The sequence below is a fragment of the Leishmania mexicana genome, chromosome 17, assembly GCF_000234665.1.
Source record: "Leishmania mexicana MHOM/GT/2001/U1103 complete genome, chromosome 17".
Classification (NCBI taxonomy): domain Eukaryota; phylum Euglenozoa; class Kinetoplastea; order Trypanosomatida; family Trypanosomatidae; genus Leishmania; species Leishmania mexicana.
The window spans coordinates 168,999-191,257 of record NC_018321.1 but is presented as its reverse complement, the minus strand read 5'-3'; the positions used below and the strand labels follow the sequence as shown (position 1 = coordinate 191,257).

At 60.4% G+C, this 22,259-nt stretch overlaps 3 protein-coding genes across 3 annotated transcripts; all 3 read left to right on the top strand.

The window, feature by feature from the left end:
- Positions 1–1,123: 1,123 nt before the first annotated feature.
- Positions 1,124–4,330, top strand: LMXM_17_0410 (conserved hypothetical protein; the record flags this gene model as incomplete). Its single annotated transcript, XM_003873854.1, has 1 exon — positions 1,124–4,330. One exon carries the CDS (start codon positions 1,124–1,126, stop codon positions 4,328–4,330), a length of 3,207 nt encoding a protein of 1,068 aa, XP_003873903.1.
- A 5,780-nt stretch (positions 4,331–10,110) lies between these two features.
- LMXM_17_0400 (hypothetical protein, unknown function) lies at positions 10,111–13,278 on the top strand (the record flags this gene model as incomplete). Its single annotated transcript, XM_003873853.1, has 1 exon — positions 10,111–13,278. One exon carries the CDS (start codon positions 10,111–10,113, stop codon positions 13,276–13,278), a length of 3,168 nt encoding a protein of 1,055 aa, XP_003873902.1.
- A 3,906-nt stretch (positions 13,279–17,184) lies between these two features.
- On the top strand, positions 17,185–20,769 carry LMXM_17_0390 (putative protein kinase; the record flags this gene model as incomplete). Its single annotated transcript, XM_003873852.1, has 1 exon — positions 17,185–20,769. The coding sequence occupies one exon, from the start codon at positions 17,185–17,187 to the stop codon at positions 20,767–20,769; it is 3,585 nt and encodes a 1,194-aa protein (XP_003873901.1).
- Positions 20,770–22,259: the final 1,490 nt, after the last annotated feature.

Below are 22,259 nucleotides of genomic sequence, written 5' to 3'. Positions count from 1 at the left end.
CGGCGTGTGCGCGGTGCGTGCGGCGCAGCTGCAGGGGGCGCGCATACCTTTCCTCGGGCTCCCCATCGACTATACTGAAGGTCCACCGCTCCTCTCCTACCCTCCACGACGTCCTCCTTAACCATCTCTCTCGTGTGTGTGCCGTAAAGACACAGAAATGTTAAAGCACCTGTGAAGAGCTGTACGCGCGTGGGTGAGCACGTCGCGGTGCCTTTCTCTCTCTCTCTCCTCATGCACTACGTGTGACGCGCCCGGTTCGCCGCGCAAAGGTACGCCGTGAGGGTCACGCGCAGACAAGGACGAGCAGGAAAACGGGACTCGCTGACAGCAGGCACGGTCTTTTTTTTTCGCACCTACGAGATGCAAGACATCAGAGCTGACATGGGACCTCTCCTCTGCCCCCCTCCCCCTTTCACCCCTCCCCCTTCTCTCCCAACTCGCTTGCAACCGTGTCCTTCCAGCTCCTGCAACAAGAGATTGTAACGCATCCTCCCTTTTTCCACTCGCTCTCTCGCTCGATTCGTTTCTGTTTTGCTCATCACAGATCGGGCCCCCTCCTCCTCCTCCTCCAACCCCCTCCTACCCCCCACCATACATCACACACTCCAACGACCCCTCGCATACCACCGCACTCTCCCTTGCCCTTCTGTGCTCTCACAGCCTCCCTCTCTTCCACCCACCCTCCTTCGTCGTCTTGTGGGTGCTTTCTCCTCCGCGGTTGTCGTGTAGGGCGTTGGCGCACCGCATTCTGCTCTCCTCCTCCTCCCCTCCCCCTTTAGCCACATACACACATTTACTATTCGGTTGACCATCCCCTCAAGCAGGAGCGGCACTATCGTCAGCTCGCATCGTCCGCAGAAGCCGCGCGGCCTCCCAACGCCCCGCCCCTCCTGCTTTGTTCACCTCTTTCTTTCCCATCCTTGTTGACTTCTGCTGCGTATTCGGGTTGACGGGGACGACAGCGCCACATCATCACGGATCTCCGCCACCACTCGTCTTTACCCCTTTGCCTTTTTGCTCAGCCGGTACACGGCTGCGGACCCTCCATCTTCCGCATCCAGCGTCCTGCATCCATAACAAAACCCTTTTTTACAGCAGCTGCGGCGGTAGAATTAGTGAAGGGATGTACGCGCTCGAGATCTCGACAACCTCGCCGTGCCGGTCGGCACCATACTACTCCCTGGTGATCCGTAAACCGTACATTCTCGGCCAGGACGCGGTGACCGATATAAGCCTAGCATACGAAGGTGTCTCGGACGAGCACGTGTCCGTGACGGTGCTGCATGAAAAAGAGGCGGCCCACGAGGTGGAGGCAGCCGCACGCACAGCGTCAGAAGATGGGCACGATAGCGACGTTGCGGCCAATGACGCGCCGGGGGAGCAGCGCGGCGGGGTCTCTGATGCGCCCACCGAAGCTGACGGTGAAGGCTGCAAGCTGGTAGTGCGTGTGACGGCCCTACCCACGAAGGGCGACGCTGAAGTACGTGTTGGTGAGACGATCCTGAACGCGGGCGACTCGGCGATCGCTCACGACGGCGACATCTTATATCTTGGTGATGGCATCCGCGGCACTTTTCGCTACCGCCCGCTGATGGTCGGCATCGAGCGTAGTGCCTACCCCGAGGACTACATGAATGACCTGCGTCGCATGTTCCGCCAACTAGGTGCGATTCTTGTGGATGAGCCGATGCCCTCGCACGAGGCGCCGGCGATTCCGATTGGGCAGCTGTACTGCGCTGCCGAGCTCAACGACAGCACGAACTGCTTGGCTGCCCTTTCCTACGGCTACTCCATCGTGCAGCCAACGTACGTGTTCGAGTGGTTCGCGGCGGTGGCGAAGAACGCGGCGGCGCCGCTGAGCACGCTGCCGGCGCCGTCGCGCTTCGAGGTGCCGGTGCGCTGCACAGCTCACCCCACCTCCACCACATACCTCCGCCCTGAGTCGGACACCTGTCCCTTCTCACTCTTTCCCATCCCGTCCACCGCCATGATCAACCGCTCCCGTGCCGACCTGTTCTCCAACCGCATCTTTTTCTTCTTCACGGATGCTGCGGCGACACGCTACTGGCGCGCAGTCGAGTGCTGCGGCGGTGCCGTCTACGGCCCGGGTGACGTGGAGGCGGCAAAGGAGGCGATCCATGCGCTGGTGGAGTCGCAGCGCGAGGCCGGTGCGCCCGCCAACCGCCTGCCTGAGAATTTCTACATCATCATCGACAACACATCGGAGGCGGTACTGCTGAACTCGGGGCTTGAGGCGGCATCGCCGGAATTGATGGCGTTCATAGAGGAGGCCTGCGCCACCTCCGGCGCCACTCACTTGCCAGTGATGGGCGACCACTCCCTCTTCACAGCTCTGCTAAGCAACGAGTTCTACGAGGAACCGGTGCCACTGACGGCCGAGCCCCCGACTGCTGCTGGCGTGGGGTGCAACACCGCGCACAGCGACACGGGCGATGCTTTCGCGATGCCGTCGCTCAACCCTCATACGGACGACGGCGAGGAGGGTGCGGACACCACCACTGCAGGGGCGCTGCGGTCGGGGTGTGCTAGCGGTGGTGCCGCGCTGTCCGGGGTCCGCTCCGTCTCTTGCGTGAGTGGGCGTCGCGGCAGTACGTTGCATCGCGCCACCGCCCACACCCTTTCATGGAGCGAGATGCGCTCCTTAACCCGCCAGCGTGCTCGCTCCTTCTCCGCAAGCACGCCTGGGCAGAGCGACGGGGGCCTCTTCTTCGCGAACAGCGGGCACCACTGGGCTGGCGGCACGGCGGCGGGCCACCTCGGCAGGCGTCACCTCGTGCCCTTCGCTGCTCAAGGTGAGCTGCGCGCCTTTGTGGAGTACTTTGATGTGCTGCGTATTCGCATCTACACCTTCCTCGTGCGCGAGGAGCCGAAGTTGGACAAGGCCATCACGGGCTATCACAAGCACTACTTCATGGACCGGGACACCATGGAGTACGCCTTTGAGGTGAAGGCGCAGGCGGTCGACTTCATGGAACGCGTGGAGGACCTACTGGCGAGTAACGTGTGCCATGGCCCATACACGGCGTCGCTGCGCCGCTTCTGGACCGACTGCAGCGACATGAACACAAAGGCGGAACACCTGCTGCACTGCTGGGACCGGAGCATGTCAGCCGCTGTCCTGCCTCGCTGCGCCGTCTCTCGCCGGGCAAGCAGCATAGACAGCCGCCGTGCGACGTCGTCGCGTAGCATGGCCTCGCGTGGTGCGGCACGGGCAGCAAACTCTCCTGGGTCGGCGGCGTGCAAAGCGGAGCCAGCCACGTCCGACACCAACGACGGCTCCGGCGGCAACCAAGCCACTGCGGGTTTCGTGGACGCTCACCACCCAAACGACAGCGAGGGTGCGTGCGAGCACCAGAGCGAACACGCAGAAGCCGAGGCGGTGAGCCACGTTCACGAGCAACCGATGACGGCGCAGGACGTCGCTGCGGCGATGGGCCGCTCTGGCGCGGTGGCCGAGTCGTCGGCCACCGCCCTACACACCCCCTCCATCTCCACGTCCACCCGCACATCGCATCGCCGGTCGCCCGCGCCGTCGCTGTCTTATTCTCGCGGCGCTGCTGCCGCCAAGCCGCGATCGATCCCCCTTGAGGCGCGGCCGCCGTGGGTGAGCGACTGGAATGATGAGGGCAGCAGCCTACAGCAGGAGCCGCAAAAGAAGCAGCGCCAGCAGCACAAGAAGCAGAAGTGGGCGGGGTCACGCAGGCCCGCTTCGCAGACGCCTGCACCGACCCCGATGCCTTATCCACCCCTGCGCGTGCCCCTGGCGACTCTTCAGCCTGAGTGCGCGACCGACTCGCCGTTGGTTGTGCGTGCGCGCTCGGCAAGGCGTCCCAGCAGCGCCCAAGCTTGCTGCCCGCCTCCGCAGGAGGAGCCGGAGCAACAGGCCCACCAGGAGGGCTTCGGCGAAGGCTCCACCAGGCCTGAGGAGACCGACGATGAGACGCTGGTGCTGACCACGGCCACACATGCTTCCGCGGAGGCAGCGGAGATTGATTTCATCGAAGAAGAGAACGCGAGCCAAGTGCCAAGCGCGCCCGCGCCCGTCCCCGAGCCGGCCCCCGCAAAGAGGACGCGTGCGTCGACGTCGCGGCGCCCATCGGGGCTGATCAAGCAGCGCAACAACTCCGCGTCAGCCTCAAATCGCAACAACTCAGGCTCCACGCCGCTCCGGTCGAACGGTCAGGACGCAGCTGCTCACGCTGCCGCCAACGGAAATGGCTACCACCAGCGTGACGCGTCGGCGGTTGTGGCTGCGAACGGCAATGACAATACCCAGCAGCAGCGTGCCCGCCCCACGCGGAAGTACTGAGTGAGGCGCTGCTATGGTCTCTGACCGAAGAGATCGGTGAAGTGCAAGCGAGTGACCATAGGCGAGCACGACGGGAGGAGATGTGGAGAGGATGGGGTTCACCTGCGCAAGTCCCTTCCTCCCCCAAGCGCAATAGGCACATACGCATCGGTAGGCAGGCGGGCCAGAGGCACATCGCCATGCGGACGCTCCGGTTTCTGCGGGAGGTGATGATGCACAACTGCTGTCTCGAGACGCAAAGCCACCACCTCCATTCTTCCCTGTGCTCCCCTGCCACTCTCTCTGTCTCTCTCTCTGTGCGAGCTCAACGTACACGCCAACGCCCGCTCACTCGCCCATTCACGGGTCTATGTTTTGCTGCTTCTCCTTCCTCGTAGAGCGCCGAGACGGTGTTGTGTGTGCATCTGTGCATATCTTTGCTCGTGCGCGGGTGGAGGGAGATCCTCCAAAGGGGGAGGACGAGGGAGCGAGTGGGGCGAGAGTGAGGGAGTAGGGAAAGGCGTGGAATAAAGGGTGCTCTTTTGTGCGCGTGTGCGCGTGTCCTCTAACGTGTTTCTTCTGGTTTCACTTTTGGCTTCGTTGCGTCTCGCAAATGTGCCGGCCAGCCGGTGCACGCGTCTGCGCGCGTGCGTGCTGGCGACGGTGCTGATGATGATGATGCTCTTCTCATCCAGCTTACGTGCTTCTTCGCTATTATTATTATTTACTTCCGTGGCTCTTCTTCGTTCTCCTCCCCTCTCTCCCTCTCTCTCGCGCGCGCGTGTGCCAGAACGCACAGGCGGGTGGGGGCCGGGGGGATGGTTGTGCACGCCCGTGTTTCTCTGGCCTCCGCCTCGGCCTCCCTCCTCTCCCTCAATGCGACGGAGTTTTGATCGTGCTCGTGCCCCTTCTTGTCGTTTTCTTCCTCTCTTTATATTTGTTGCTGTGCGTGTGTGCGTGCGGTTTGGACGCCTGGCCGGATGATGATCGACACCCCACCACGAATACTTATGCCCCCCCCCTCCTCCCTCCCTCCCTCCCTCCCACCCAGCATCATCGTCCATCACTGACGCGTGGGAAGACTTCGATCGGTGCTATGCATATACATGTGTATGTAGGCGTGCGCTTTTACGTGTGTGTGTGTCTCCCTATCCATTCTCCCACCGCGTGTTTGCTCTGTTTCCTTTTCCGTTGTTTTGATTTTCTGTCTTCGTAAGCGATGGTGGTTGTCTGCGTGCATGCACGCACGTGTGTGTGTTCTATCTATCTTTGGGCCGCTGCTCCTCTTCTTACGTCATGTCCTTCTTCCTATATATATATATATTGCCCTTCCACTTTACTTTTGTGTCAACTCCGACCATGCTGAGTCCGGTTCACCTTTCCGCGCTATCACACACCGGGTCCAGTGCCCACTCTTTGTGGTGAAGCCAAGCAACCTGCACATCCTGTCCCCTCCTTCCCCCTCCCCCTTCGGAGGTACGGTTGCGGACTCGTGGTGTCCGCAGACAGAGCTGAACTGGCGCCTTGCCGAAGAGACCTGCTGTCGTGGTGATCACACCTGCACGGGCTCGCCCCGAATCGTGTCGATGATTCAATAAACATATGAAAGGATAAAAAAGGCAGTAGACACGGCACACAGGCAGAGACGCAGCATCTCCGAGGGTCCTGACCCCTGAGACCGACCAAACACCTCCTTGAACTCACCTGGCGTGCACGTAGGCCAGCCCCTACTAGCGACACGACGGACACCACCGCCCCCGCCCTCGAGCGGGACTATGGATGCGGCCCGCTTTGGATAAAGGCATGCAGCGCGCCGAGGTCTACCTGGCGCCGATCGCGCAACACACATGCAAAGAAAGGGCGAGGAAGGACGAGGGGAGCCCGTTAGACCCGTGACCCCGGTTTGACGGTAGGAAGGGCCGTCCAAGGCGCCCAGGGCTCAGCCGCCGTGCAACACAGAGGGCCGGGTGAGCCGAGGTTGTCTGCATGCGTCTGTGCTAGGACCTGCTGTGTTTCTCTTCCGAAGTTCCGTTTTTTTTTTATATGGTATTTATATAAGCACACATGCATCGCCATGTTGTGTTGTGCCATGTCGTTCCCAGCTGACGGCTTTCCTTGCGCATGTGTCTGTCTGTGTGTGTGTGTGTGTGTGTGTGTGTGTTGCTGCTGACTTTACTACAAACGGATGCGAAGAAATAACGAACGAAAGAAGCAGTCTCTCGTGGGGAGAAAGAGCGAGGGTGTGACATGACGTGACGTGACGTGACGTGGCTCTCTCCCTCTCCCCCCTCCTGCATGCAATCCGGAATATCTTGTGGTTTGTCTACGTTTGTGTTGTTCACGTTGGTCGATGGCGGGCGAGGTGGGAGGGCTTCCGGCAAGGAAACCAAACAACAAAAAATCGGCAGTGGGGGGAGGGGAGGGGGAGTGGAGAGTGAGGGAGGATGATATCCATTGGGAAACCGGTAAATCGACTTGACTTCTCTGTACGCGTTCCTTTGACGCTCCTCTCGTGGCTTCTTGCGCATTTTTGCCTTCTTTTTCTTTTTTTTCTATGTGTCTGTGTGTGTGTGTGCCCCTCCCTCTCGCTGTCTCTCGCTGTCTCTCCCTCTCTCTTTTAACGCACGCCTCATCGGTGCTTCGTGACCCCCCCCCTCCCCCCCTCCCCCTCCCTCCCTTCCCTTTTCCATTTCTTTATATCTCGCCTCCCCTCCCCCCTCCCTTGCGTGCGTGCGTGCGTGTCTTCCCCTCTGTCTTGCTCACCGCCTCTTTGCGTGACTGTCGAGAGAGAGAGGGAGTGGTCGTTTTGGTTCTTAGATGGTTGAGCTTAGCAAGTGTAGAGTCACGCACACGCACACACAGCCACACAGAAAAAAAAATGAATGACGTCGTCTCCTCTGCTTCTTTCGGTCTTCTCCCTGTCCTCTATGTGCACCCGTGCTTGCCTTGGTGTTGTGTTGGGTTCATCGAGTAGCGAGGAAGAGCACGCTTTCGTTTCGCCTCTCCCTCCATCTCTGTGCGCAGTTTTATGGGAGTGCACATACGTGTATCACTGTGTGTGCACGCACATGTGTGTGTATGGGTGTGCGGTTTATGCACCCGATGATCGTACTCTTCTTCCTGTTCAGGTGGATGGCTGCCCCCGAGAGGTACCCTCCCCACCACACACACACTGCAATGCACCGAGACACCAACACGGGCAGCCATGCTGCAGTGAATGGAAAGGGGGGGGCTGTGGAGTGAGGGGCGATATATATATATATATGGTGTCAAGAGGCGAGTCTGAGAGGACTCATCACAATGGACGAGAAGGACTTCACAAATACATCAGCGCCACTCCGTCTTGACACTGCCTCGTCTTCCTTGTGCTTCCTCCTCTTGCTCCTCGTCCTCCTCCCCGCCCCCCTCTCTCTCTCCCTCTCCCTCTCCCTCACCCTCTCCCTCTCCGTGCCCCAACTTCTCTCTTGTTGTTCTGACGCACCTGCACCACGATACGGATGACGGGCTTGCGAAGGGCGTAGGGGAAAAGGAAGGTGGGGGAGCGGTGTCGGTGCCTGACACGGATGGCCCTGCTGATGGCATTGTGTGATGTTTTTCTGTGCGTATGCGTTCGTGCCTGCCCATCCCCCCCAGTTTGCTGCCTTTCTCTAAATACTCGCGGGCGCTTGCGTGCGATGCCGCTTCATCGCTTTAGAGCGCACCTTTTCTCTGCGGCACTTCTGTCACCGTGTGTTGCCGCGCGTTGTGCTGTCGGAGGCGTCACGAGGTGGGGGAGGGCGTTGTGCTGTCGGAGGCGTCGCTCTTTTCAGTTTTTTCGAACGTGTTTTGTTCTTCGCCTTATCACCCCGTCCCACCCCCTCCCTCTCCTTCCACCTTCTCCAAGCACACACACACACACACAGACACACAGACACAGACTGCTTCCGTGCATGTGTGTGCATGTGTGTGTGTGTGTGTGTTGGACGTTTCTATTTTGTGTGCATGCCTCCATCTCTCTTTTTCCTCTCCAGCCCCGCTGGGTCGAACTTGTCGAAGCTCAGGCGGGTGCGTTGTGGCTTTCCATGTTGTTTCCCTGCCTTCTGTTTCATGGCTTGCCTGCTTTGCCCTTTTTGTTCAGGCACGTGCGTGTGCGTGTGCGTGCGCGTGTGTGTGTGTGTGTGCTTGGCTGGGCTTTAGACGCCGCTGCCTCCTCCTCGCTGCTTTCTCCTGCGTGGTGCCGCCTCTGTTTACTTTTTCTCTTCGCTGACGCGCTGTCTTTTCTTTTGGGTGAGTGCACTGTGTTTCCTCTTAGCGCTTGCTGCTGCTGCTGCTGCTGCTGCTGCGAAGTCGAAGTGAGGCGTAGGCGATACCGGGCCACTTGTACTTTTTATCTTCTTCGTAGCGACACCACCATCACACACACACTCACGCGCGCGCAGATACCCGCGCCCAAGCAGCAGCAGCAGCAGCAGCAAGCGCTAAGAGGAGACCACGAGCCAATGAGTCGTGCAATGAAGCCTCTCTCCTCTCTCCCAGAGTACACATGCATACATACATTTACATGTGCGTGTGTGTCAGCTAACACTCCTGCCGGTCATCGATGGTGGGTAGGATGGTGTCGAAGCGCAGACGGCGGCAGGGGAGAGCGATGGCACATCAAAACAAGAAGAAGTAGTGCGGGTGTGCGTGCTCTCCCTCGCTCTCCGTCCTTCCTGGAAGGGCGGCGGCGGCGGCGGCGCAGGGCGGGGGGGGGGAGCATTGCTGGCTGAAGAGGGAAGGGAGAGACGGAGGGAGGGGCGGGACAGGTCGCTCGCGACGTCTCCATTGGGCTTCGTTCTTTTCTTTTTAAGATTTTTTGCTGTTGCACTGTCCCGTCGTCGAAACAGTTGAAAACCACCGACACACGCACGCCCGCGCGCCCCCACACACACACACACACGCGCGCACACGTGTATGTGTGTGTGTGTGCTTATCTGGGACGTGTCGTGCATAGTGCCAGCGAAGTGCGTGTGTGTGTGTCTGGTGTGTCTCTCCCTCTGTGCGTCGTCTGCCTACATGCTCTCCGACTTGTAGAGCTTCTCTTACTTTATTGCGTGTGCGTGTGTGTGACCTCTGCGAGATTGTGGCACCGCGGACTCTCACCGCACACACACACACACACACCCATGCAACACCGTTGATGCGCCAGTGCACGTGTTTGGCACGCACGTTGCATGAAGAGAAGACAACAGCTACGCGTCATTCTTCTCCCTATCTGACAATGAAAGCTGCCTCTTGCGTGCTCCTGGGCTATCTGAATTCTTCCCCCCCCCCGCAGCCAGCGGGGCGCTCTCTCTTCTTGTTAGGTGTGTGTTGCCACTGGTAAAGGATCACCCACTTACCCTCTCTCTGCGGACTCTCGCTCTCTCCGTCACCCCCGGCCGAGCAGCCATACCCATACACACACACACGCACACAGAGAAAACCGCTCGCGTTTTTTTTCACCTGAGCACTGACCCATTCAAGATAGACAACACAAAAGGGCGCGAGCGAGCGCGCGCTCTCTCAGCTTCGAGGCCGCCTGGGAACTCTTCCACCCTCCTCCACCTCGTGCGGCTTATACATATATTTCTGTGTTCGTTGTCGCCGTCACCGTCATCAGGTGCCGCTGTGGACCGTTGTTGTGCGATCCGCGTCGCGGCCCATTGCACACCGACATCGGCTTTTGCTTGCTCCCCCTCCTCCCGTGCCCTTGAATGGGCCAACGTGTGTGCATAGGTGTGTGTGTGTGAGCGAGTGGGTGTCGCCTTCTCCCCCCTCCCTCCACCTTTACATTAACACAAATGAACTTCGCCGAGGCGTTTCGCGACGCCGTGGGCGAGATTTCCTACACAGGCGACGAGCTCATCAACGCGCTCCGGGCAGCGCGAGCGCTGCTGGCGTCGCTTCCGGACGACATCCATCTCGAGCAGAAGAAGAGGCTCGATCGTCGGAACCGCCGTCTCTTGGGTGAGGTGATCGACATCTCCGTCTCAGAGAGCGATTCGTCCGAGGAGGACAAGGACGACGACGACGATGAGGCGTGTGCCGAGAGGAGTCGTCACACAGGCTCCGGCACGGGAACCGCAGGGGACGCCGGGGCCATTGCTGCCGCGGATGAGGTTGCCGCGTCGTCATCGCGGTTTTCCACGCCCGCCGCCGCATCTGAGAGGGTCGATGGTGACGGAGCGGCTCAATCAACAGCGGCCACGTCACCAGCGGATCAAGCTTCCCATCTCCCCGCCAGCCGCGGAAGCCTCCGTGAGGGCAGTGGGTTTGTGTCGCCTGCGTCGCTTCCAAGTGGCGATTTGCTGCTGCGGTCCGAGGCTGCTTCGACATGTGATGCGTCAGGGGAGCCTGCCAAAACACATGGGCGGCGGCTATACCGGAGCACGGGCTCAGAGCAGCGACGCAGAGCGTCCTCCCAGCCATGGGACGGGTGCGATGCTTGCCACACCTCTTCAGCGTCGAGCACAGCAGCATCGTCGCTGTCGAGCGATGCGGATCATGAGAAGAGGGAGCGTGTGCGGCAGCTCGAGCTGTACGATCAGGCCCCGAGCGAGTGGTTGCAACAGTTCATCTGCATAGGAGCGAAGCTGTTCGGGGAGCAGATGGAGGACTACTTTCGTGCCGTGCACACCTTAATCTACTACATGGCGGTACGGCGAAAGCGGGTGGAGCAGCGTTGCCAGTACTTGCGCAACCGTGCTGCGCAAGAAGGCACAGGGGGCGTCGATGCGGCGCTCTCTGACGCTGCTGCGCGGGCCTTCTCATATACTTCCCGCGGCAGCTGCGAGACGGCGGCAACAGGGGCACACGAGGACGGTGCCGCCGCCTCTGCCAGCGAAGGAGAGCTGAAACACGTGGGAAGCAGCATCGATGATGACGAGGAGGGTGATGGGGAGGAGTTAGAGGGCTTTTATATTTCGAGGGAGGTGAAGCGGAGCATACGTGTGGGGCTGCCGGACAACGCCTTTCGCTTGCGTGACAGCATCCATAATTTCTTCTTCTCGTGCTACGCGTCCATCATCATCCAAGGCTCCGTGTCGGTAGCCCAGGTCAAGCAGGCCGCAGCCGAGGTTGTGCGCATCTGCCGCTGTGTGCTGACATGGCCACGCTATCCGCTGAATTTGAGGGCGCAGTGGGCGGACGACCGGGAGGAGCAGCTCCGGCAGTTTCTCAACAAGTGGCTGGGGGAAGCGAACGGGCATCTGGTGACGCTCATGATGGTGCCTCCTGAGGCGCCGGCAACGGTGGGGCGTCGCGCAGGCGCTCCGGGCGAAGTGGATGTTGAAAGCTCCACCACGGCACGGTCGTCGTCGTCGGCGGTGGATGCGGAAAGCATCATGACTGACGATGGCAACTCCCGGGATGAAGGCAACGACGACAGCGAAGATGAGGGCACCGAGGCCGCCGTCGGCCCTAACAGCGCCAACGTGCCGCCGCAGCAGGTGTTTCTGGGGCCACAAACTCGCGGTGAGGACGCCATCACGATGGCATACGAGTTTGTGCGGAGCCCGGCGCCGTGCAGCACACCTCTTGCACGCTTGGTGGCGGACACAGTGCCAGGGAAGGGTGTGGGTGCGCTGCTTCCGTGCATCGAGCAGCCGGAGCGCCGTACCTTCAACGACGGGTTCTGCCGCCTGGCACCCTCTCTGTCGCAGAAGGAGCTGGAGCTGATCACGGAGCTGATGCAGCTGCCCCTCACGGAGATGCCGGCCGTGAAGCAAGATGAGAAGGGCGATCATGACCCACGTGCGCTGCATGCGGCAGAGAAGGTAATCGTGAAGCACTGGGCATCGCCGACCTATGACCCGCGCGGGGGCGAACTGACGGTGCTTATCAACCCCACAAACGCGTTTCGCCTGCAACTCAGCAACCCGATCATTTTCTCCCTCGGCGGCGTGCAGTGCGACATGTGCTGCGTGACGGAGCGTCGTGTCAGCTTCCAAGCTGTGCTCGACAGCGGCGTGCGCAGCGAGGTGGTACTGGAGTACGAGGGCTGCATCGGGTACGATGTATGCGTTGCATGTAGCTACTATTACTACAAGAGCAGCGAGATGCGGCTGCTGCGCGCAGTGCACCCCAACCCGCATCTGCGCGTTCCCTTTGCCTTTGGTCGCCTCTCCAAGGTGAGGGTGCACTCCGTGCGCGCGTTCGCCTGCGGGGAGAGTGAGGGTGACATGACGGTGGAGGTGGTCATGGGCGTTTCACCGTACGGCGTGATGCCCGTCGGCTGGGTCCTTCCTGTGGATCGGCTGGCCGAGCTGAGCGCTGCGTGCCCGATGCTCTCCGAGGAGATGGAGCTGACCGCCGACGTGCATGCGAGTCTGCCTGTGCCTCCACAGGACTGGAAACAGCGCTGCTCCGTCACCAATATCAGCAGCCTCTTGACGGAGACGGATGGGTGTGGCGACACTGCCGCCGCCGCGGATGCCGCCGCGATGGCAAGCCAGCATGCGCTTGCGGCTGGCATGGCGGATGACCACCTGATCGATGAAGCGGACGTGTGCCCGATTTGTCTCCAGCTGCTGCACAGTCCTCTGCCGGTGCTGCGCACCCTGTGCGGCCATTGCTTCCATGTTGAATGCATCGGCTCGCATTACCACTACAAGCCTGCTGTCGTAGACGGCGAGGTGAACGAGAACAACGGCTGCCCCGTGTGCCGGCGCAGCGAGTACATGCCACCCCTCACAGACGCCGATGCAATGATGAGGACGAACGTGTACAAGCTCATACTGCGGGTGCCGGCTGACGAGGTCACCAAGGGGCGCGGCGCATGGGCGCGGGAGTGGGGCGGCGGGTGCGCCATTACAGTGGGGACGATTTTGACGAGCGATGGTGCGTACCACAATGCCACAAATATTGCGGCCTGTGAGGCCTTCTACGGCGTGATGCCAGGCTTTGCCCTCACCCGGGATGCCACGGCAGGGGAAAGGGTGATGGCGGCAGCCTCCCCTGGCGTGCCTTGAGAGGCAGTGATGGAGTGGTGGTGGTGGTGGGGGCAGAAGCATGTATTGCTTCACAGCCATCATAATATGGTAATATATATATATATATATCTATATGGACAGTAAAGCAAGTCAAGGGGCGGCAAGTAAGACCCGCGAGATCGAGCGAAGTGCACGCGGATGCGTGACGAGTGCGTGTGCGTCTTTCTGTGAACGCTTGCCCTTGTACGTATTCCCTGCCGGCCTCTCTCTCTTGCACGCACACACACGCACGCAGGCTTTTCCTATTTTCTCTGCCTCACCCAACCTCGGCGTATCCTTTTCCTTTTGTGCATCGTACTTTCCCGTCTCCCTTGCTTGCCAGTGCATCCGTATGGCGCGATGCCAGAGAAGCCGCGGCGGGGTCGTGGCATCGTGGATGTGGAGGTGAGCGAGTTGATCTTGAGAAAGTGGCAGGCGGGCGGGTGCAGAAAGCAACGACTCGCATACCACTAAGAGAATACGGTGGCCTTGTTTTGCTGTTCTACCGCCCTCTTCCAGCGATGCAGGCCGCATGCGTGCTCGTCGGTTGCGCGTAGATGCATCGATGGAGCGACCAGTAAGTAGCCAAAAGGCCGCTCTCACTCCCTTTCGTTGTTGTCGTCGTCTTTCTGCTGACCTTGTGTGTGTGTGTGCGCACCTTTGCCGCTGCAGCTTATCAGAGTGGTGGGTGCGGTCCACACGCAGTGTGTCATCATCCTTGTCGGCAGCGCCTAACAACAGAAGAGCTAACCTCCTTCTCCATCAACCTTTGAACTTTTTTTAAATCCCCTGCCCTCTGATGACGGGGTAGGGGGCCACACCGCCCCAGCACACCCCCACTCTCCTCTCCGTGCGGGAGAAAGCCAGGCAGTCCCGCCCCTGCCCTACCCCCAGCCAAATGCCGAGCCGCTCGTGGCCGGGACGAGGGTCGAGCACCGACGACGTGCGGGGGTCAGAGCGATGCACGGCGACTGGTGTCGGCGGTCAGGTGGTGGATGGCGTGGCGTCGGAGCGACCTGCGACCGCGAGCACGCTTGTGCCGCCGCCGTGACAAGCAGAGCGCCAGCGTGGCTCGAAGGCATCTGTCACGCGGCCCTCGCTGCCCACTGGTGGAGGGAGCCTGCGCCACCGCGAGGCGGGGGGGGAGGGTGCACGAGGGGCGGTGGCCGGCATGGCGGGAGCGGCTGTGAGGCGGCCTGCGGAGTGGGGTGTGGGTGGAGCTCGATGGCGAGGCCGTGCGCCGGTGGCGGAGCTGGCGCATTGCTGTACCGGCGTGTGTCTAGGGCTGCGTCGCGCCACGCGACGGCTGGCCTGTGGCAGGGCCGGGGAGGCTGGAGGGCGGAGGTGTGGACTGCGCGTTGCCTGGCAGCGGAGTGGGCTCACATTGGAGTAGAAAAAGTCATGTCCCTCTTGCTCTCCGTGCGCTGCACGCCCACACCCGCACTCATCTCTTACTTTTCCAGATACACTGTTCGCTTTTTCCTCGCTTATCTTCTCTCTCTGTCCCACCCCCGCCTCCTCCTCCACACTTAATTCCACATCCGCGCATGTGCGTGCACACTTTCCTTATATACGTCATCACGTGATAACGAGCGCGGGATCAGTCTTGGCTATCGCCGCCACGACAGGCCAGTATCCCGCACCGCAGTGTGTGCAAGCGCCTGCGAGCCTCACCAAGCATCATCCCCCCCCCCCCCCCCCGCCCCACAGGACACGAAATAGGAACCCACAACGACGACAACTATCCGCAGAGGACGGCGAAAACCCACTCTCGCTGCTGCGTCGTGGTGTGCTGTGGCGTGAAGCGCCGGTGCTGCGTCGTGTTGGTGTCTCGCGGGTGCCACCGCAACGCAACGTGAAAAAACAAAACGAAAAATAGGAGAAGGCGGCAGAAGAGAAATCGAATCACTCGTTCGAGCTCTCCGCGCAGCGTGTGTTGCAAGTCCCTGACGACCCCAGACCGTGTGCCAACGTGTGCGCATGTTGGATAGCTGCACACACACACACACACACACACACACACACACACACACACACACACACACACACACACACACACACACACACACACACACGCACAGTGCGTCATCGCCACCGCACAACCCCCCCCCCCCCCCAGGTACATTCGAACAACGAAAAACGCCACAAACAACATCACGGGGGAAAACGGAAAAAAGTGAACCGCACACTGACGAGGCAAAGCGATTTCTCCCACTCTTTTATTCTTTTATATAGCTATACATATATATATATATATGTGCTTCTGCTTTCGGAGGTACACGCATAGCTGCTAGCCCGTCACCCACCCGTACACCTCTGCAATCCTTCTCCACCTCCCCCTTCTCCCCCAAGCACGCACACACGCCTGAATAGAGAGGCTCACCTTCGTTTTTTTTCATTATTTACTCGCTGTGGTCTTTGCCCTTCCCACTCACCCCGTCATACTTTCTCTCTCTCACGCCGTCTTTTCCTGTTGTCGATTCTGGTCTCGGTGCTGGCCTCGTTGCATCGCTCACTCTTCTCTCTCGGTGTGTGTGCGTGTGTGCACCACTGCTACCTCCCCCCTCCCCTCATTCTTTTCTTGAGTGTTGGTGCTGCTCCCGCTGCTAGCTTTTTGCTGTTGTTCTCCCTGGTGTACTTTGAACTCGCCAATCGTGTTCCCCCCCCTCCTTCTCCTGCTGTCGCTGCCGCGGTGTCTTTCCTGCTTGCTTGTTTGAGCGTGTGTGTGTGTGCGCACCAGAGTGTACGCTCGGCCTTCACTCTCCCCTTCTTTTGCCAAACCCGTACCCTCCCCACCCCTCCCCCCACACCTCCACACACGCGCGCGCTCTACTAGGGTGAGGTGTGGCAGAGGCGTACGTGTACAAGGAGGTCAATTCTCTCGTCAACGTCGTTTTCGTTCTCTCTCTTTTATTTTTCCCGCTTCGCGTGTGTGTATGCGCTCCGGCTACATACACACGCGCGTACATATTTCGGGGGAGTTCGCGTTTTTCTTTGTGTTTCGCTGCTGGCGTGCAGCAGGCGCCACAGCTACAGCGACGAGTGAGCGTTGAAGTAATCTTGCGTGTCTTCCGTGTGTGTGTGTCTCTCTTTCTTTTTTTGGTTTATCCGCGTGTGCTTTCGGGATCTACGCCAAGGAGAGGTACAGCGAAGACTGGATATTGAGCTCCTGCGTGTGGCACCTCAGCGCACGTGGAGAGCGTCGTCGTTGCGAAGGTTGGGTCGGCCTGCGATATCATTGCACGGCGGTGCACCTCAGCCTCTCCCGCCGTCTGTCAGCACTCTGTACCTCATACGCATCCACGCCCGCACTTATTGTCGGCTACGTTTTAGTTGTTTTGGCTGTGCAGTCGCTGTCGCGTTCTTTCTGTATTATTTTACCCCCTTCCCTCCGTCTGCCTCCCTCCCCTTCCCCCTTCTCACTGTCTGCCCCTACAGCCCACGTTTCTTCGGTATTGTGTCGAGTGTGTGTGGGTGTGGAGGGGGTGCTCGCCTCGACTGTATTATTTCCCTCCCTTTACTGTTGTTGGTTCTTGCCTTGGTTAAACACACGGACTTCTCCCCACGTGCACGCGCTTCTCGTTACCTTCCCCATCCCCCCTCCCTCCCTGTCTGTGGCTCTGCCTCCCCCCACCTCCTCACTATTTTACAGTTGTACTGCGCGTTGTGGCGTTACAACTCGTCTCTCTCTTCCACCGTGTTTTCCCTCTAACGAAAAACTCGACGCTGCTGTCGTGCGCGTGCGCGGCTGATCTGAAAAGGGGGACCGGAGCCACCACATCAACGGCGCTCTTGCGGAGACGTGCAACGAGTGCATAACAATACGCACTCGTGCTGGTGCGCACATGCGCGTGCTCGTCGCTCATTGAAGTAGAGACTGTGAAAAGTAGGCGTCGAGAGTCGACCATGCACGACTTCACCATATCTTTGAACCAGGACGTGCGCGAGGGCGGTCGCCTGCGTCCTCACCGTCACCGCAGCAGCAGCCTTGGCTCGGGCACATCCGTGGCGACGTCAGAAGAGGCGGATGTGAACGACGTGATGCAGCACCTGGAGGCGGCGGCCGCCGCTGCAGCGGCGAACTTAGATGGCGCGTACAGCCTCACTGACTGTATATGCCCAGGAAAGAATAACGATGAACTGCTCTCCTGCAGGCCTGATGAGGTGGCGAACGTATACGATGACCGGGAAGAGGACCTCATCGACGGCGATGCTGTCGAGAGCGGCTCGCGAACCGGCGGCCTTTCGCGCGAGCGCACAGGCACCGACTTATTCTCGGTCAAGTCTTCAGGCGCCTCTGTGCGGCGCGGGAAGGACGAGGTGGACGTGGCGGCGAAGGGCATTCCGCTCGAGGTGCGCCGCTTCCAGTGCACCAAGAGCATCCTCGCGTTCAAGGAAGCGACGAAGAACGACGCGACACCGGTGCCCGCAAAGTTGGTCGACTTCATCGTCTCCCTCACCTCGTCCAAGAACGGCTTGTGCACGGAAAAAGAAATGTGCGACTGGCTGGTGGCGCAGATGTGTGACCGCATGGAGACAGGGCAGTTGTGGGTGATTGGCAAGACATCCAACCTACTTTTCGCGCTGCTCTGGCGCGGCTCGCGCAGCTTCATCGAGAGCGTGCACGCTACCGGTGCATCGCTCTTTCAGGTGTCGCATCTCGTTGACGTGATCAAGCAAACCCCACAGGGGAACCTTAGCGGGGATCGACTTCCAGGCTCGCTGCAGCCCATCAAGCCCGGCGCGGGAGGGCGTAAGCCAGCGCGTAGTCGAGGAAAGTCGACGAACGCCGTCGGCAGTAATAAAGCTGTGAAGCCGTTGACAGCCTGTTTCCTGGAGCAGCTGAAGCAGAAGGGGACGTACAGTAAAGGGGCGAGCTCGTGGCTCTCGCACGGGAATGACGCACTTCCGGTGCACATCGACCCCATCTTAGATATCCCTGAAAGAGAGATAAGCTTCTTCATTGCTAACACGGCCTACATGGAGGCTCTCTGCGAGTACCGCTTCCGTCACCCGACGCTGGACCTGGTGCGCGGCGAGATCTTGTGCGACTCGGACGACTGCTCTCTCAGCGGCTCCGCGTGCCCGGCCTCTGATTCCTCGTCGGGTCGTGCGACTCCTGCGGCATGGAAGGAGTTGCTCGACGACACACTGGAGCTCATCAAGACGGTCTCCGTGACGGACCCAAGCCTCTTGATCTGCCCGACTGGCATGGCCATTGCAACGATACGTCTGCGCAATGCAGTCCTGCTCTATGAGGTGGCGTGCCGCGCCTTGGTACGGCTGGTGCACTCCATCCTCATCTCCCTGCGCACGCTGGTGAACTCAGTGCAGACGGAGTCGGTGGCGCCATCGACGACGACGCAGACTACCCGTGCTGAGCAGCCGCCAAACATCACCACAGGTAGCGGCTGCAGCGATAGCAGCCGTCTTGCAGACATCGGTGCAGCGTTAGACTCAACCCTTTCCCCGGAAACCGCGCTCGGCTTAGTGAACATGCACTACAGTGCCATATACCAGTTCAACTGCGCTGTTCGCATGTTCAAGACGTACTGCGAGTCGGCCCAACACGTGTCTGCGGAGGTTTCGAAAAAGGCGGCCGCGGCGCTGAAGCTGATACCAGAGGATGACTTTTCCGCGTTCCGTGAAGCACTTACGCAGCTCCAGGGAAACGACTGTGCCAAGACGGCGGACGCAGCACATACTGCTACGCAGCCATTGCCTCATCAGGCGGCCAACAACAGCGACGCGCTTTCACCCTCCGCTGCCGGCGCAGCGGAAGGGCAGGCAGCGGAGGTGTGCAGCCCGTTGTCTACCGTCGCGGTGGACGGTGCATCTTTGCCGACCTCGGCTACCTCTCTGTTCGAGAACGGCGCACATTCCACCGCTCTCCTAGACGCGGGGGTGCGCGGTGCCCTGCTGACGCTGTACGAGTTTAACAGCGCGCAGGAGGGAGAACAGCCGCCCATGTGGATTCGGCAGGTGGATGTGGTGTGTGCGCTCTTCGACGAAAAAGAGGCCGCCATCCTTCGCCGGATCTTTCAAGATGGGCTGGATGGACTCTGGAGCCAGTGGCGCGACTTCACCAACAACGCCTTGGCAGCGACGGATAAGGCGCTCATGATGACATACGAGTCGACGTCCCCGGGGGCGAAGCGGGAAAACAGCGGTGTCCAGGGCGTCGTCTCCTCGGACGGCAGCGCGCCTGAGTCTGGCGGCCAACATGGTAGCTACGGTGATGCGACGGCCCAAAGCCCTGTGCATGCTCTTCGCTCTCCAGGATCCGGGTTGCAGTGTTCGGCAGTGACCGGGTTCGGCTCTAGCGACAAGATGGACTTCGCCTCTCCCAGCATCTCCAGTGCGAACAACAGCAGCGTCAGCATCGCCGGGGTGGAGAAGTCGGCGGAGCGGTCGATTGAGGCGCTCCTGCAGGCGGAAGACGTGGTGGTGATTTGCAACGAGGAGTGCTCGTGCAACGACACACTGAAGCTGATCGACCGTTTCCAGATCCTGATGGACGTCCCGCTTGGCCAGGGCAGCTACGGCAAGGTGTTCCGCGCGTGGGACGAGGTGACCGGGTGCTACTTGGCTGCAAAGGAGCTGCCGCTGGACTCGTCCAAGGCCTACAGCGTGGCGGTGCGCGAGGTGCTGCAGGAGTACACAGTGCTGACGGAGCTGTCGCACCCGAACATCGTGCGTGTGGTTGCCTTCATGGTCATGAAGGAGACAGCGCGCATCTACATGGAGTGGATGCCGTCGGGCTCGCTGCAGGACGTGCTGCGCCATCACCCGCGCGGGGTGCTGCGAGAGGGCGTCGTGCGTCGCTACGCGCGCGATGTGGTCTCGGGACTCGCCTATCTGCACTCACGCGGCGTCATTCACCGCGACGTGAAGCCTGCGAACATGCTGCTCAGCTCCGACGGTACAGTGAAGCTGACCGACTTCGGCACTAGCCTCGTTCTCAGCGACAACAACCGCACAATGAAATCGAATGCACTCGCAGGGACGGCAGCGTACATGGCCCCCGAGTGCGTGCAGGGGACCTACTCGTCCGCGTCTGACATCTGGTCCTTTGGCTGCTCGGTGGTGCAGCTCCTCACGGGCCAAATGCCGTGGTACAACGCCCAAACCGGTTCCTCACCGGAACCCATCGCGCTGCTCTTCAAGATTGGCTGCTTGGACGATACAACGCACCTCGAGCGACCGCATGATCCCCTGATGACAACCCTAACAGCCACCAACATCACTGCGGAGGCTTCTGCGAGTTTCGACGCCACGTTGTCGAACTCCAACACCGCCAGCATGACTGGGTCCTTCGCGTCGACTTTCTCAAAGTCCTTCAGGGTGGCGTCTCCAGCCACGACCATGACGTCGCCGACGGAAATCAGCCAGGAGCTCATCAACATGCTCAACGCCATCTTTGTCGTAGACCGCAAAAAGCGGCCCTCTGCGAGGGAGCTCATGCACCACCCCTTCTTCAAGCTGATGTAAGGGGCGTGATGCTCACGGGCGGAAATAGTGCTGATCCGAAAGACCTGCTCTTGATGCGTGTCTAGCCTGTGCCTGCTCTGTGGCACCCAAATCCTTTCTTTTCCCCTCCCCAGTCATCGACCCCCGCATGCTGTCCTCCTGTTGCCACTGCCTCTTGTGGGCGACTGCGTCTGCTGCTTGTGCTCCCGGATCACAGGAGACGGTGAGGTGAGCGAGGTGGGGGGTGAAGGGGGCCACACCGGCCCAGTGCATGGCCTCACAGGGCCCCAGCACACCCCCACTCTCCTCTCCGTGTGGGAGAAAGCCAGGCAGTCCCGCCCCTGCCCTACCCCCAGCCAAATGCCGAGCCGCTCGTGGCCGGGACGAGGGTCGAGCACCGACGACGTGCGGGGGTCAGAGCGATGCACGGCGACTGGTGTCGGCGGTCAGGTGGTGGATGGCGTGGCGTCGGAGCGACCTGCGACCGCGAGCACGCTTGTGCCGCCGCCGTGACAAGCAGAGCGCCAGCGTGGCTCGAAGGCATCTGTCACGCGGCCCTCGCTGCCCACTGGTGGAGGGAGCCTGCGCCACCGCGAGGCGGGGGGAGGGTGCACGAGGGGCGGTGGCCGGCATGGCGGGAGCGGCTGTGAGGCGGTCTGCGGAGTGGGGTGTGGGTGGAGCTCGATGGCGAGGCCGTGCGCCGGTGGCGGAGCGGGCGCATTGCTGTACCGGCGTGTGTCTAGGGCTGCGTCGCGCCACGCGACGGCTGGCCTGTGGCAGGGCCGGGGAGCCTCGAGGGCGGAGGTGTGGACTGCGCGTTGCCTGGCAGAAAAAAAGGCGTCATCCTGAGAGGGCAGCATCTACGTTTTTGGTCCTCTCGAGTCCCCAGACAGGTGCGCGAACAGAGATGTATGTCGCGCACCGCGCACTGCATGGCGACACACAGCGCTGGGGTGTGCTCTGTGTCGTGGCCGCTGCCTCGTCATGAGCTCTTCTATATATGTGTGGGTGTGTGGGTGCGCGCAACCCTTTTCCCCTTTCACTTCCCTCAGTCGATCGGTGGATATAGAGAAAAACTCGCTCTAGTCGTGTTGTTCGGTGTATTTTTTTTCCCCTTCTTGTTCGTTGGTGTTTGTTGCGAGGGACACGCACAGTTGTGTGTGTCTGTGTGCGTGTGTGTGCGTGTGCATCTCTCGCGCTCTTTCCATGAAATTTCACTGGCTTCGCTTCCACGTTATCGTCCTCCTCTGTCTCTCGCGCACTTGGCCTGATGCTCTGTGCTCTGTTTTCTATTTTCGGTGCTACCCACATCGTCGCGTTTTCCCTCCTCCCCCCTTCCCCCTCCCTTGCGTGCTCTCTGTTCGCTTGGGTGTGTGTACGTGTGCAGTCCCGAATGCATGCTGTCCACTGCGCATGCACACCTGACTGTTCATGATTAGGAGCATGTGTGTGTGTTTGTGTGCACTTCCTAGCGAGCGCCTTTTTGTTTTTCTCCCGTTTTCTTTTCTCCT